At 48.5% G+C, this 12,942-nt stretch overlaps 1 protein-coding gene across 2 annotated transcripts in view; it reads right to left on the bottom strand.

Moving 5' to 3' along the window:
• Window positions 1-12,942, bottom strand: part of AP3B2 (adaptor related protein complex 3 subunit beta 2) — a 47,154-nt gene that overhangs the window by 12,764 nt on the left and 21,448 nt on the right. The window contains exons 5-15 of one of the 2 annotated variants that reach the window (XM_074296162.1): window positions 12,511-12,671; window positions 12,194-12,260; window positions 11,816-11,998; window positions 11,168-11,454; window positions 10,710-10,764; window positions 9,061-9,132; window positions 8,032-8,094; window positions 7,502-7,634; window positions 6,950-7,059; window positions 6,576-6,752; window positions 3,722-3,908 (exon numbers count right to left, since the gene is read on the bottom strand). In XM_074296162.1, the coding sequence (XP_074152263.1) occupies window positions 3,722-3,908; window positions 6,576-6,752; window positions 6,950-7,059; window positions 7,502-7,634; window positions 8,032-8,094; window positions 9,061-9,132; window positions 10,710-10,764; window positions 11,168-11,454; window positions 11,816-11,998; window positions 12,194-12,260; window positions 12,511-12,671 (1,495 nt within the window). Of the gene's footprint in view, window positions 1-3,721; window positions 4,041-6,575; window positions 6,753-6,949; window positions 7,060-7,501; window positions 7,635-8,031; window positions 8,095-9,060; window positions 9,133-10,709; window positions 10,765-11,167; window positions 11,455-11,815; window positions 11,999-12,193; window positions 12,261-12,510; window positions 12,672-12,942 lie in introns of those variants that run through there. The other variant, XM_074296163.1, reaches the window with a different exon arrangement.

The following is a 12,942-nucleotide window of genomic DNA, read 5'->3' on the forward strand; positions in this document are numbered from 1 at the left end:
AGACAGACTATATGCATATAGAAGGAAAGCACAAGGGGAAAGGATATATATACTTCAGGAAATTTGAAGAGGAATCCATGGAGAAAGTGTTCAGGAAGATTTTTACTAACACGATTTGAATAGAAAATCTGACACTAAGAAAGTGAAGTGGAAAAGAAGAAAAGGCACAAGGCAAATGAGGCTTTGTTCCAGGACAAAAATATGGGTTGGGGGTAGGATAGGAAATGCTTCCTCTCTCCCCTTGAAATCTTCTGTCATCTGCCTAAATGCTCCTTGGCCCACTCCCCAGGATTTTTGTCACTTGGTACCTTTCTCCTATCTTTGCCTTCTGGCTCCAAACACCTAAAGGAGATGTGGAAGGCTGAGGACATCCTCTCTCCTGACATAGCTACAAATCATGGTTGGACTCTACTGTATATCACAGATTTTTTTATATGACCCCTTCCGCAATTATATTCCCCCAGGTAAAAATATTCCCAGTTAAGGCTCTAGAAAAAGAATATATAATGGGGGATTTTGCAAGGAAAGGACAGACTCCATCAGGGAATGATTACAAACAACCAGCAATTTTTAAAAGTGTGTATTGTAGGGGCAGCTAAGTGGCGCAGTGGATAGAGCACCAGCCTTGAATTCAGGAGGACCCGAGTTCAAATCTGGCCTCAGACACTTAACACTTCCTAGCTGTGTGACCCTGGGCAAGTCACTTAACCCCAGCCTCCAAAAAAAACCAAAAAACAAAAACTGTGTACTGTACATCATATGCTGTATGAATGAAATTATGGGACTTTGGGAAGTTCCAGCCCTTCTTTAGGAATATGTGAATGGCTGAGTAATCCAAGACAAGCCAATGTGGTGGATACAACTGAGAACCTAATTGGTCTCAAAGCATACAGTGTGCAAATGATCAGAGATAGTTCTCAATTATGACACAAACAGGGAGTCTAGATATTAAAATGAAAAAAAAGCAGGAGGATTCACTTCTGTTTGTTGGAAGAAGTTTACTTGATTCAGAAAGGCTGAAAGGAAAGAAGATGATTAAGAACGAACTCATGGTCATTGAAGAGACGAGAATCAAATATGGACATAGAACGAGTGGTGGTGAAGCTGGTTTCGTTAAATAGTAGAAACAACTTCAAAAACAGTGGAGATCAAGAGAGGTGGATTCGAGCTAAAATAAGATTCTAGAGACCAGATCCATAGATCCTTCCAGCAGAGAGGAAAAAAGGGAGCTACTGGATCAATGGAACACCTAGAAGGACTGTAGTGGGCCAAGAGGTAATGTTTAAAATTACCTTAGTCCCCCCTTCAGGGACCAAAGAAGAAGTAGGTGCAGGAAAGGGGTCAAACACTGCAGTACAGCAGAAGTAAGTTATAGCCAAGCCGAGAGAGATGACATGGAAGCCATGAGTCACTGAGTTAGTCAATAAAGATTTATGAAGCACCCAAAAGTACCAGGCACATAAGCCTGAAGGTCAAAAAGAGGCAGAAGATAGTCCCTATTCTCAAGAACCACAATCTAATGGGGCATTCAACTAGCAAACAAATATGTAGATAAAAAGTTATATATGGGATAAATGGGAAATCAGTAGAAGAGAAAGCCTTAGAATTAGGATGACTTGGGAATGGCTTTCTGTGAAATATGGGGTTTTAGCGTTTCTTAAAGGAAGTCAGAGAAATCAGCAGGTAGAGATGAGGAGGAAGAGCATTGTAGAGAAAACGCTTGGAGCTAAAAGGTAGGTGTTGTGTTCAAGGAACAACCAGGAGACCAAACTGGAATACAATTTGTCTACTGATTCCTTCCCTTCTGCTATAAATATGATAAAGTCTACCCCCTTCTTTAAAAAAAACTTCATTTGATTCAACTAACTGTACCAAATTTCATCCTATTTCTTTCTTTTTTTATATTTTCAAAATACATGCATATATTTACATATATTTATAAAATACATGCCTTTTAGTTTTCAAAATACATGCAAAAATAATTTTCAACATTCACTTTTGCAAAACCCTATATTCCATGTTTTTCTCCCTCTCTCTGCATCTCTCCTCCCCTAGACAGTAAGTATCCCAATATAGATTAAATATGTGCAATTCTTCTAAACACTATTATCCTTTTTTTCTATTCATAGCTAAAGTCCCTGAGAAAGTCACCTACACTTAGTGCCTCTACTTCCCCCTTTCTAAACCCTCTACAATCTGATTTTTAGTCTGAAACTATTTGTTATTTGTCACTTCCAATGACCTTTCCTCAGTCCTGATCCTTTGCGACTTCTCTGTAATGTCCAACACAGCCTCTCCTTTAGGTTTTCATGACACAATTCTCCCCCGCCTCTCCCTCTATCCACTGCCCTTCTCAGTTTCCTTTGCTGTTTCCTCCCGCCATATTCCCTTGTATGGTACCACCATGGGCATTCCCCAAGGCCTTGTCATTAGTCTTCTTTTTTCCCTCCATAGCATTTCACATCAATTCACCGATCCTCTCTATGCAGATGATTCCCAGATCAATATATCTGATCTAATCTCTTTCTTGAATTACATCATAGATCGCTAACATTTTTACAGCTTCTTAAATATTTAGTGAAATGAAAAAATAATTACTTTTATTTAGTGAATGATAAATAGTAATGTTAACAAATAATAAATAGTAAATATATTTATTTAGTGAAAAAATAATAAATATTCTGTGTCTCTCTACCTGAAGAAAGGGTTTGTGAGGGGACAGAGAATGTCCCCAGAGAGGGTACCTGGACAGTAACCGTTAGTGGTGAGGGAAGGGGTCTCCAGAAAGCATCGCCTTCTCTTGTGGACAAAGATGACACTATAAAAAATATGGTGTCTGGGTTTCTATTTAAAATACTGATAAATATTACAGAAGTCCTTTGTCTAGTCAAGAACCCAAATCATATGTGAAAATATTTACAGACCACCACGTTTCTCAAAGAAAGCAAGGGAGCAGCAGGGCCACTCCTTAAGTGCGGGCTCTAAAAGCAGCTCCGGAATGAACGGAGTCAGGGGGGGAAACTCTAAAGCAGGTGTTCTCGAACGACTGCCCCGGCCAGGTGCAGCTGCTGAGGACGTCTATGCGCCCGCCGGGTTATGGCAAACGGGGCTGAGGGGCGGAGACAGAGTCCGGCCCTCCCACAGTCTGCGGGACCGGAACTGAGGCCTGTTTAAAAAGTTTGAGGACCGCTGCTCTAAAGCACCAAGAAAGATGATGTGATTGATGGTTTTTCCAGAAGAGCCAAAAGACAGCAGAGTTAAACTCCCTTTGTATTCTAATTCATACCAGAAATTACTGTTTTGTGAGACTTCTAAGGCTTTGTGCAGATCTGTAATTTTTTTTTTTTTTGGGGGGGGGGTAAATCCCAGTGTCATGAATTGTAAAGTCTGTAGAGAAAATCAAAGGCTGGGTGCTTGCTTCAAGAATGGGAAAGGAGGAGGAAAAAAAAAGGAAAAGTGTGCTCTGATTCAAACCAGGCAGGGAGAGCAGAGGCTCAGCCAGAAAGGAGCCGGAGGGAAGAAGGAGGCCTAACCCCGCAACCCAAGGAAGGAAAGTCAGACTAGGGCGGGAGCATTTCCCGGCGAAGCGGGGCCACGATGGAGACGTTGGCCCACGAGAGGGTTGGTTAAAGGGGGGCGGTGCCCCAGTGGGAGAGTCCGCCGTCCCAAGCAGTTCCGAGACCCCGACCCCGGACCCTTTGCCCTTGTTTTCAGGCTGCACCTTTGAAGGATGACTCCAGCACGGGGGCAGGCTTGGGAGCCAGGAAGAGCTTCTTCGCGTGGCGGCTGAGGGTGCCGCCCTGCTCCGAGGGCACGATGAGCTGACGGGTAAAGCGGGCGCGGTCCCGGATGTCGTAGTTCTGATCGTACTTCGCCAGACTCAGCACATACTGGGTCAGCAGCTTGGTCTGAACGGGAAAGGGGCGAAATAAACAAAAATAAAAGAGGAGCTGAGCCCAGAAAGCAACGCGGCAGCTTCCCGCGCGCGGGAAGGGAGCTCAGATGCCAGGCGAGGCGGCTCCGGAGAGCCCTTCCCGGACAGGGATAAACCACCCCTGTCCCTTAGAGGCTGTGAAACACAGCCCGAATTCACTGAGACCAAGCGTTTAAGCGTTTCTCACAGGGTTGATTTCAATGTCTACAACCACGACTGGACGCACGCATATTCCTTGGGGAAATGATGGCGGTGAGGAAAAAATAAAAAAATCAGCTCGGTTACGGCGCCACATTCTGGGCCAACAAGGGGATGTGGGAGGGGCTCCCTGAGCACCGGCCGGAGGAGAAGCCTGTCACCTCAGAAAGCCTTCTTCCTTCTGTCCTGAATAAATCCCTGCCCCCTTAGTGAGAAGAGTGACAACTACCAACTAAATAGGGCGTTAACATTACGAGGAACTTTACAAATATTATCTCATTTTATCCCCATTTTACAGATGAGGAAACTGAGGCAGGCAGAGGTTCAGGATTGCCCAGGTCCTGATTGTCTATTTCACCCTGCAGGTCCAGCACGTTATTCACTGCGCCACCTAGCGGCCACTAGCGGCCACACCGGAAGTCTGACTACGTCCGTTTCTGCCCCCGGACTCGGCTTAGTCTATGGCAGTCCGCTTCCAGAGATACCTCGATCGATTAAAGATGGTTATCTCATTGAAACCGCAGCAATTAACCCCCGGCCCCTCCTGCACTATTTTTTCAGGCCCCCAGACTCAAGGCCCGCGCGGGTCACTGGAAGGACATCTTCTCCTGCGCAGAACCCGCCGAGCTTTTCCATCACTAAATCCAAGCAGGGAAGCCATTAGGAGGAGCACGTGGGTCACCGCGTACTGTTGTGGGAGGGGCTTAATGGCAGGCCCTGGAATTCTACTGGTGCGGTCAGGGGGCTGCCCGATCAAGGGATGGGGGCGGGGTCATCGCGGGGGGAACAGCCTCGTCCTCAACCCAGCACTTCCTCTGCTGCCGCCGGTGTCCGACACCCAGCAAGCATTTAATAAAGTTCTCTCCCCTTTCTCCCTGCCTCTCTCCTTCTCCCTTCCCTTCTCTCCCCCCCTTCCATTCTTCTTTCTTTGTTCTCTTTTCTCTCTTTCCTTTCCCAACCCCTAACACCTAACAGAGCTCACAGATCTAACTGAACATTCTCAGACTGTCTCTGGAAGCTCACGGAGCTCAAGCTGTGTTCTCTGTAAATGGCGGGACACACGCCTCCGCCACGGCCTCAAACCCTGACGGATCCACTACCCATCAATAAGGATTTGTTCAGTAGCATGCCAGGCCTTGTGCAGCGAGCCCGCGCTCTCCCCACAAGGCCGGTGCTGCAGCTAGGTCTCTGAAACACGGATCCGCGGGCCGCTAGGGGGCGCCGTGGATGGAGCAGCAGCCCTGGAGTCGGGAGGACCCGAGTTCAAATGTGACCTCAGACACTTCCTAGGCCAGTCACTTAACCTTAATTGCCTCGGAAAAAAAAAAAAATGAATCCCCCCCAAAAAAATGAATGGAAAAAAGTGAATGGGGGGGAAAATGAATCCTAAAAAAAATGAATGGAAAAAAGTGAATGGGGGGGGAAAATGAATCCTGAAAAAAAAAAAAAATGAATCTGGGGAAAAAAAAATGAATCCGGGAAAAAAAATGAAGGGGGAAAAAAAATGAATCCGGGAAAAAAAATGAAGGGGGAAAAAAATGAATCCTGAAAAAAAAAAAATGAATCTGGGGGAAAAATGCATCTGGGGAAAAAAAATGAATCCTGAAAAGAAAATGAATCCGGGGAAAAAAAATGAAGGGGGGGAAAAATGAGTGGGGGAAAAAATGAATCTGGGGGAAAAAATGAATCCGGGAAAAAAAGAAGCTGGCTCAGAATTTTATGAAACAGCTGCTACAGGGTGCTGGGCCCCTGAGGAAGTCCTCAAGTCGATAACAGGCCTGCAAGAACTTGGCACCATGGGTCCCACAGGCCCTAAAGCTCCCAGTCCCAAGGCTACCTCCTCTACCCCACTGGGCCCAGGGTCCGGGAATTCACCAGGTCTCTCTCTACCCCAGGAGAGATGAAGGTGGCTTCTTAGAAGCTCAAGCCTGGGTTGTTGTAAATATTCCTGCTCTGAAATTGCCCTGAAATAGTCCCTTTCTTCGCCAATCCCAGCCTGAAGACAGAGGCAAGTGAATCCACAGAGGTAGATTCCCTATCAGCCCCAGGAAAGAGCAGAGGGCAGGGAAACTCCTGGGAGTGGCAGCCTCTGGGCTGTCTCACTTGCAAGTTTTGTCCTTTTACAGATTTAGAATTAGAATGGCCTTCAGAAATCAGCCAGTTCAAACCTCTTACTTTTTTCTTTTGGTCCAGACACATGTTTTCCCGGGCTCATTGATGCAAATTTTCCCCCAAACCATGCAGACGGGCCTCTTATCTGTAAGTTAGCGTCGTGGTCTGAAGTTCTGGGAGGCTGTAACTTCCCTGTGTGCGTCAGTCAGCCCTCAGATTGCCTTCCTAACTCCAAGGATGCTCCTCCATCCTCCGGACAACACGCCTCCTATCTCCCCGTGGTGTGCACCTGTGCCTGGACGAGTGGCCCAGGGATTTCTGGGAGCTCTACCTGTTTGGAGTTGGTCAGGTAGAGCTTGGCAGCCAGGTTGATGACCTGCAGTTTCACAATGTCTTCCTCTGCTGTGAACGACTTTGCCATCTTCCGCAGAACATCCGGGGCAATCCTGGGCACGTGTTCACAGTATTCACCAATGAGCCAGAGGATGCTGGCCCGGGCCATGGGGACCTGGGGGCACAGAGATATGGGCATCAGAGGGGCCACAAGGGGAGGGACATGAGCATGGAGAGGGAGCTTGACTTTCTTTGGTCCATCCTACAATTCCGAGGCACCATCTGGGTTCCCTCAGAGCCTCTCTGTGTATCTGATGCCTGAAGCTGGGGTCCTCCCGTCATGGATCTCCCAGGTTCTGTCTTTGCACCCACCTGGATGTTATCCGTCAGTTTAGCCAGGTGTTTAATGATCTCCCCATGTTGCGATGGCTGCATCTGCAGCAGCTTCTTAATGACAACGACTGATTCAGCGACCACAAGCTCTGGGAATAGAGAGACAATGAGTGAGGGTCCGGTGAACACTGATAGGTCATAGGCGACAGCACGGTGAATCCTAGAAAATGGACAGACAGATGGACAAGGACACCTGTGATGGACAGATGGACATGTGAGGGTCGAGAGAACGATCCCAAACTGAGCACTAGAAGGGACGTTAGAGATAATCTAATCCAATCTTATTTTACAAAGGAAAATACACAAATTCATAAATTTCTAAACTTAAGACTCTTGATTTGGAACCTAAGTCCCCTACTCCAATTCAGTGCTCTTCCTGATAACAGACTGCTTATCTGGCTCCATAATTCTCCTTCTCTGGTGCTTCCCATTGCCCCTTGTGGCTGGAGAAATGGAGGAATACTTCCCATCCTAGTTGAGCACACTGACAAATAGACCCCACTAAGGCTGAACGGGTGGATGGACACTCACCGTCCCGGTTGGACAGGAGCTGCACAAGGCCATTGAGACAGGTGTCTCGGACGCGGCCAATGTTGGTGGCACATCTGCCAATGGCCTGGATTGTGGCTGCCACAAAGTCTTTGTCCATGCTTCGGATGTAGGTCTAGAGATACAAATATGGGGAACTTGAGGCTGGGAAGTCTCCCTTAGGGCTGGGCAGTGAGCCCAGTGATTTCACAGGCAAGGCAGAGACCCCCAGAATGGGCCACACATTGCACAGCCAGAATGAGATCACCCAGGCAGGACAGTGACTCCCCTTGACTTGAGAGGTGGTGGGTTCTGGAAGCCCAGAGATGTTAGGGAATAAGCAAGATGGTGGTTGAGGGTATGACATGGGGGGGCCAGTGTTCCCTTCCTTCGGGCATATTTGGTTTGTTTCCCACTGAATCTGGGGGGCCTCAAAGGTCTTGCTGATCTCTTCATTCCCACTGAGTGATCATCTGGGAGGATCTCCATCCCTTGGGGACAGAGTCCACCGTGGCCAAAAGATACCCCTGTACCTGAAATTCCCTTAGGACTGTAGGAATATTAGTCTCGTTGGCAAGGTTGGTCAGCACTTCCAGCTGCAGAAAGAAGCAGAGAAAGCAATGATGTCTAAATTTATTATTTGCCTTATGTTTACATGGCATTTATAGTTCTTCCTAGCCAATATCTGAATTGATCATCACAAAAGTGCTAAATATAAGGGAAAGATGATTACGTCTTTTTACAAACAGAATAGAGAACAACATAAATGATTTGTCTACATTAGCACCTAGAATCGGTGGCGAAGTTGAAATCAGCACATATGCTTTCTCCCTCTGTGGGAACTTCTCTTTCTACTGTTAATGAGGAACTATGTCTGTATGTAGGACTGAAAGTGTCTGCGCTTTGCCAAGAACATTAAGTGTGCAAATATACATACATGCTATGGAGCCTTTGTATTGGTGCCTGTGGTTTCTATAGGACTGGCAGGTTTGGCAGGATGCACATGCCCACACTAGTGCTTATGTATGTAGGAGAGGTTTGTGGTAGTTTCCAGAAGTGTGACCACGTCTAGTACTGAAGTGGAACAACAAGCAGACTAGCTCTCCTCGGTCCAGCTGCCAGGCCCCATGCCCATGACTGGGGCAGGGTCACTGGCACTAGGATAGAAGTAGAGACAGGGAGGGGCGTGGGCGAAAGATAACAAAACAGATCAGGACCGGACAAATGACTCTGGGAAGGGGGAGGCTGATAGAGAGGGACAGGACCGTCTGCTCTAAGTGGAATCAATGACTCTGTTTTCCACAAGACCCTCAGACATCAGCCGCTTTCTAGCTTAAGCTTATTGCTTGGTTGGGCTCCAACAGCAATTGTGCCTGAGGACCCAGTGAGGAGCTGCAGTTGCCAATATGAGGAGAAGGCAAGATTTTTGTGAAGGTGTTGGGGGAATCATGTGCAGAGGGAGCTCTGGGGATTTTATGTGCCCTGGTAACGATGGTGGCTACAGAGTGAAAGGGTGCACCACATCACAGACAGACCGAGCCATTTGTGTCAACGTCACTCACTTTCAGGATCTTGATCTGTGTTGGGTCCGTGGACCTGATGTAAAAGCTCTTCAAGTACGGCTCAAACATCCCCTGATACAAAGAGAGAAGGACAGGGGCTTAGCATCTTCTCCCCACCCACCAGGGCCAGCTCCATCCCTAATTACTCTTCGTGCCCAAACTTTCTCATCTGTGTTTCCTGTGTTGGAGTTCAAGCTTCTCAGTTTGACCATTCAAGGCTGGGCAATATCTAGCCAGTCTATTTCACCCAGCTTCTCACTCCTGGCTTTCTTACTCCACCCCTCTACCCTAACCCGGCTAGTTCATATTCTCTCTCTCTCTCTCTCTCTGTCTCTGTCTCTGTCTCTCTCTGTGTCTCTGTCTCTCTCTCTTTCTCTCTCTCTCTGGGTGTCTCTGTCTCTGTCTCTCTCTCTCTCTGTGTCTCTGTCTCTGTCTCTCTCTCTCTCTGTCTCTCTCTCTCTCTGTGTCTCTGTCTCTGTCTCTCTCTGTGTCTCTGTCTCTCTCTCTCTGTGTCTCTGTCTCTGTCTCTCTCTGTGTCTCTGTCTCTCTCTCTCTCTTTCTCTCTCTCTGTGTCTGTCTCTTTCTCTCTCTGTCTGTCTGTCTCTCTCTCTCCTCTTTCTATCTCTCTCTTTCTCCCTCCTCCCTTCCTCTCCCTTCCTCTCCCTCCCTCTTGTTCTCTCTCTCTGTTTTTCGTTTCTCCCTTTCCTCCAATCCACTTCCTTCTCTCCCTTCTTATTTTCTCTTTTTCTATCCTCTTTTCTTCTTTCTCTTCTATTTTTTCTTCTCCTCACTTTCTACTCTTTTTTCTCTCTTCCCTTTCCTCTCTTCTCTTTTTCATTTCTCTTCTCTCTCTCTCTCTATATATATATATGTATATATACATATATATATATGTCTTTTTCTTTATTCTCTCTCCTCCTCTCCACTTCTCTCTCTTCTCTCCTTTCCTCTCTTCTCTTCTCTCTCCTCTTTCTTTCTCTCTTCCTTCCCCTCTTCTCTTTCTCATATTTCTTCTCTCTTTCTATATATCTATATTTATATATATGTTTTTCTTTTTTTCTCTTTCCTCCTCTCCACTTCTTTCTCTCCTTTTCTCTCTTCTCTTCTCTCCTCTTTATTTCTCTCTCTCCTCTCCTCCTCTTCATTTCTTGCTCTCCTCTCTCTCTCCCTCTTTCTTTCCTTCTCTCTGTCCCTATCCCTCAAGACTGGGTCTTCTCTCTCACCTGGACTAGAAGTGTAAGATTATTTATGAGCTCAATCCCATTAATGATTAGCACCTGAATTTTACTCTGTTTTGTTTCCAACCTAGGCTGGTTTGCTCCTCCTTAGGCTCCCCGGTGGCTCCCCCAATATAGGAAACTCACAATCTTCCTGGCAGACTTAGTGGGGACACCTGCCCAAGTTGGCCCCCTGGAATGCAAGCCTCCCAAAGCCAAAGAGCCCTAGCTGGCAGCAGGAATGATGGGCAGAAGCCACCACTTGGTGCTGGCCAGTGTTTGCTCTGTCCCCTGCAGGGTGCTACCTCCCCTCTGCTCTGGCCCATGCAGTTCCCTGTGGAGGTATCACCCTCCCCAATGTGGACCTCAGGCCTTTGGATCCCACAGCGTTTACCTTGAAGTCCACCTGAAGTCCTATTCCGGCTGACTTACCCGGCGCTTGATGGACATAGTGGCCACATTCTGCAGCACCACGTACTGGACCTCACTGTGAACAAAAGGGGGTCAGGACTGAGGGGTGACTGTGCAGATCAGTGTCATTGTCCAGCCAGGCGCTAACTGCATCCGCAAGGCCAGACCAGTGCCTTGGGCACAGCTCCCACCTCTGCTCTGGAATGGGGAAAATTGCTGGGGCTGGGATCCTGAGGCAAGGTGGGAATCAGGGCCAGGGTGGGTGAGGGAGATAGTGGGTGTGAGATGGGATTGGATGAAAATAGAAAATGCTTTTCTTTGTTTCCTCAAAAATTTCCATCTTAACCCCATTTAATTGCTCTGTGACTCGGCCTTAGGAAAGCCACTGAAATCTATCTTCCAGGGCCCTGCGTCTTGTTCTACAAAGTAGGGAGCCCCCAGACCCCACAGGATCCCCAGCGCAGGCCCTGGCGCCCCACCTGTGGCTCCGCAGCAGTCGCACCAAGGCTTTGGCAATGACTCCCACCTCCGCCTTGGGGGCCAGGTGGAAGTAGAGCTGGGCGACCGCCATGACCACGGCTGCGCTGCGGCTCTGGAGCAGCGGCTTTGTGTTGCGCAGGAGCAGGCGGTGGTCAGGGTCCATGATGTATGGCCTCCGGGCAGCCAGGGGAGCAGCTGCCTCCTCTGGTCCTGGCCCGGACCCCTTGGACTCGTCTTCCTCGGACCCGTAGAAGGCCTTCTCAGGATTCTCCTCCAGGAGAGATTCCTGGGAGTGGAGAAGAGATGGGAAAAGGGCTTTGATGTCCACACTTGGATCCCCTGCCCTTTTCCCTTCAAATCTGCTGAAAATCTGCCTCTTCAGCAAGTCTTCCCGAACTATCCCTTCCCAGGAATCCTCTTCATGGCTTCCCCCATAAATGCTTCCTGGGTCCCGCAAGTTCCGCTCTCAGACCCTGTTGGACCCATTCCCCACACCCTGCTTTGGTGATCTTTTTATGACCCCTCGCTGTCTCCCCTGAGGCAGAACAATGTTGTTTGTTTCCTCCCTATCCATTAGTCCTAGAGTGAAAAACGCTCTTCATTTTAGCCCGCCCCATAGTGCCCGCGCCCACTCTCCGGGGACTCACGTTCTTGTTGGGACTCAGGAACTGCGTGCGAGCGTAGCGCGTCAGCATGTTGATGATGACCACTTGGCCCCACTCTTCCACGTCGATCAGCAGGTTACATAACTTACGGTAGTTCTTGTGGATCAGATCAATGCGCTCTGGGCACACCTCCTCAAAGGCCATCACCACGCTCCCAGCCACCAGCTGAAGGGGGTCCAGCCAGGAGGGGAGGAGAGATGAGACCAGGATATGGAGAGACGTACGTGAGCAACAGAGACGAAAGGTCAGTTAAAGGGGAGGGAGGGGCATCATCCCTGCAGGATCCCCCCAACTCCCCTCAGCGTTTCCTCAGACATCCACATCCCCTTCCTTCCACAGTCCCATCGATGTCCTTCGTACCGTGGTCTTGTCAGCCAGAAGCTTCTCAATGACTTCAATCAGCTGATCCTTTTGGTCAGAGTCCAAACTGGGGGGATGGAGGGCTTGCTGGAAGGGAGGCAGCCTCCCCCCAGTCTTTGAACCTGAGGCCCCCCACACCATGCTGCTCGGCCGTCCAGATCCCTGGCCCACCACTGTCCAGGCTCCTCTGCTCCCCTCCTCTCACCACAGTTACCCCCCTCCTCCCACGATCCCTCTATCCATCACACCCCTAAGCATTCAAGGTTAAGCCTCAGGGGCAGGGGTGGGAGATGAGGCTCCGGCTCCAAGGAGGTCACCTGTACAGTTTGGGGATAGCATGGGCTGCTGTTTTCCGCACATAAGGGGACATGTCCGAGGCAGCTTCCTTGATGGCTAGCATCATGATGGGCACTATGATGGGTACACGGATGCTGGAGAGCACTCGGAGGGCACTCGCCCGGATCAGTTGGTTAGGATCCTGCAGGGAATGGCAAGGGCAGGAGGTACTATCTTCTGGTCACTGTAACAGCCTTCCTGCTGGCCCCTGAACTTGACCCGTGCACTGACCAGTGATATAACCATGGAGAGTCAGCCTAGCGGACTCACTGTCTGTGAGAAGAAATCTGGTGACTTAGGATTAGCATGAATTACCATGGATACAAGTGTTCACAGTAGCTTAGAGGAGGAGTTTATACAGGGAGTTAATAAGAATCCCTAGAGACTGATTAAAAATATTCATTTTCTTTGGC

Source organism: Sminthopsis crassicaudata, chromosome 2 (genome assembly GCF_048593235.1).
Source record: "Sminthopsis crassicaudata isolate SCR6 chromosome 2, ASM4859323v1, whole genome shotgun sequence".
Lineage (NCBI taxonomy): Eukaryota > Metazoa > Chordata > Mammalia > Dasyuromorphia > Dasyuridae > Sminthopsis > Sminthopsis crassicaudata.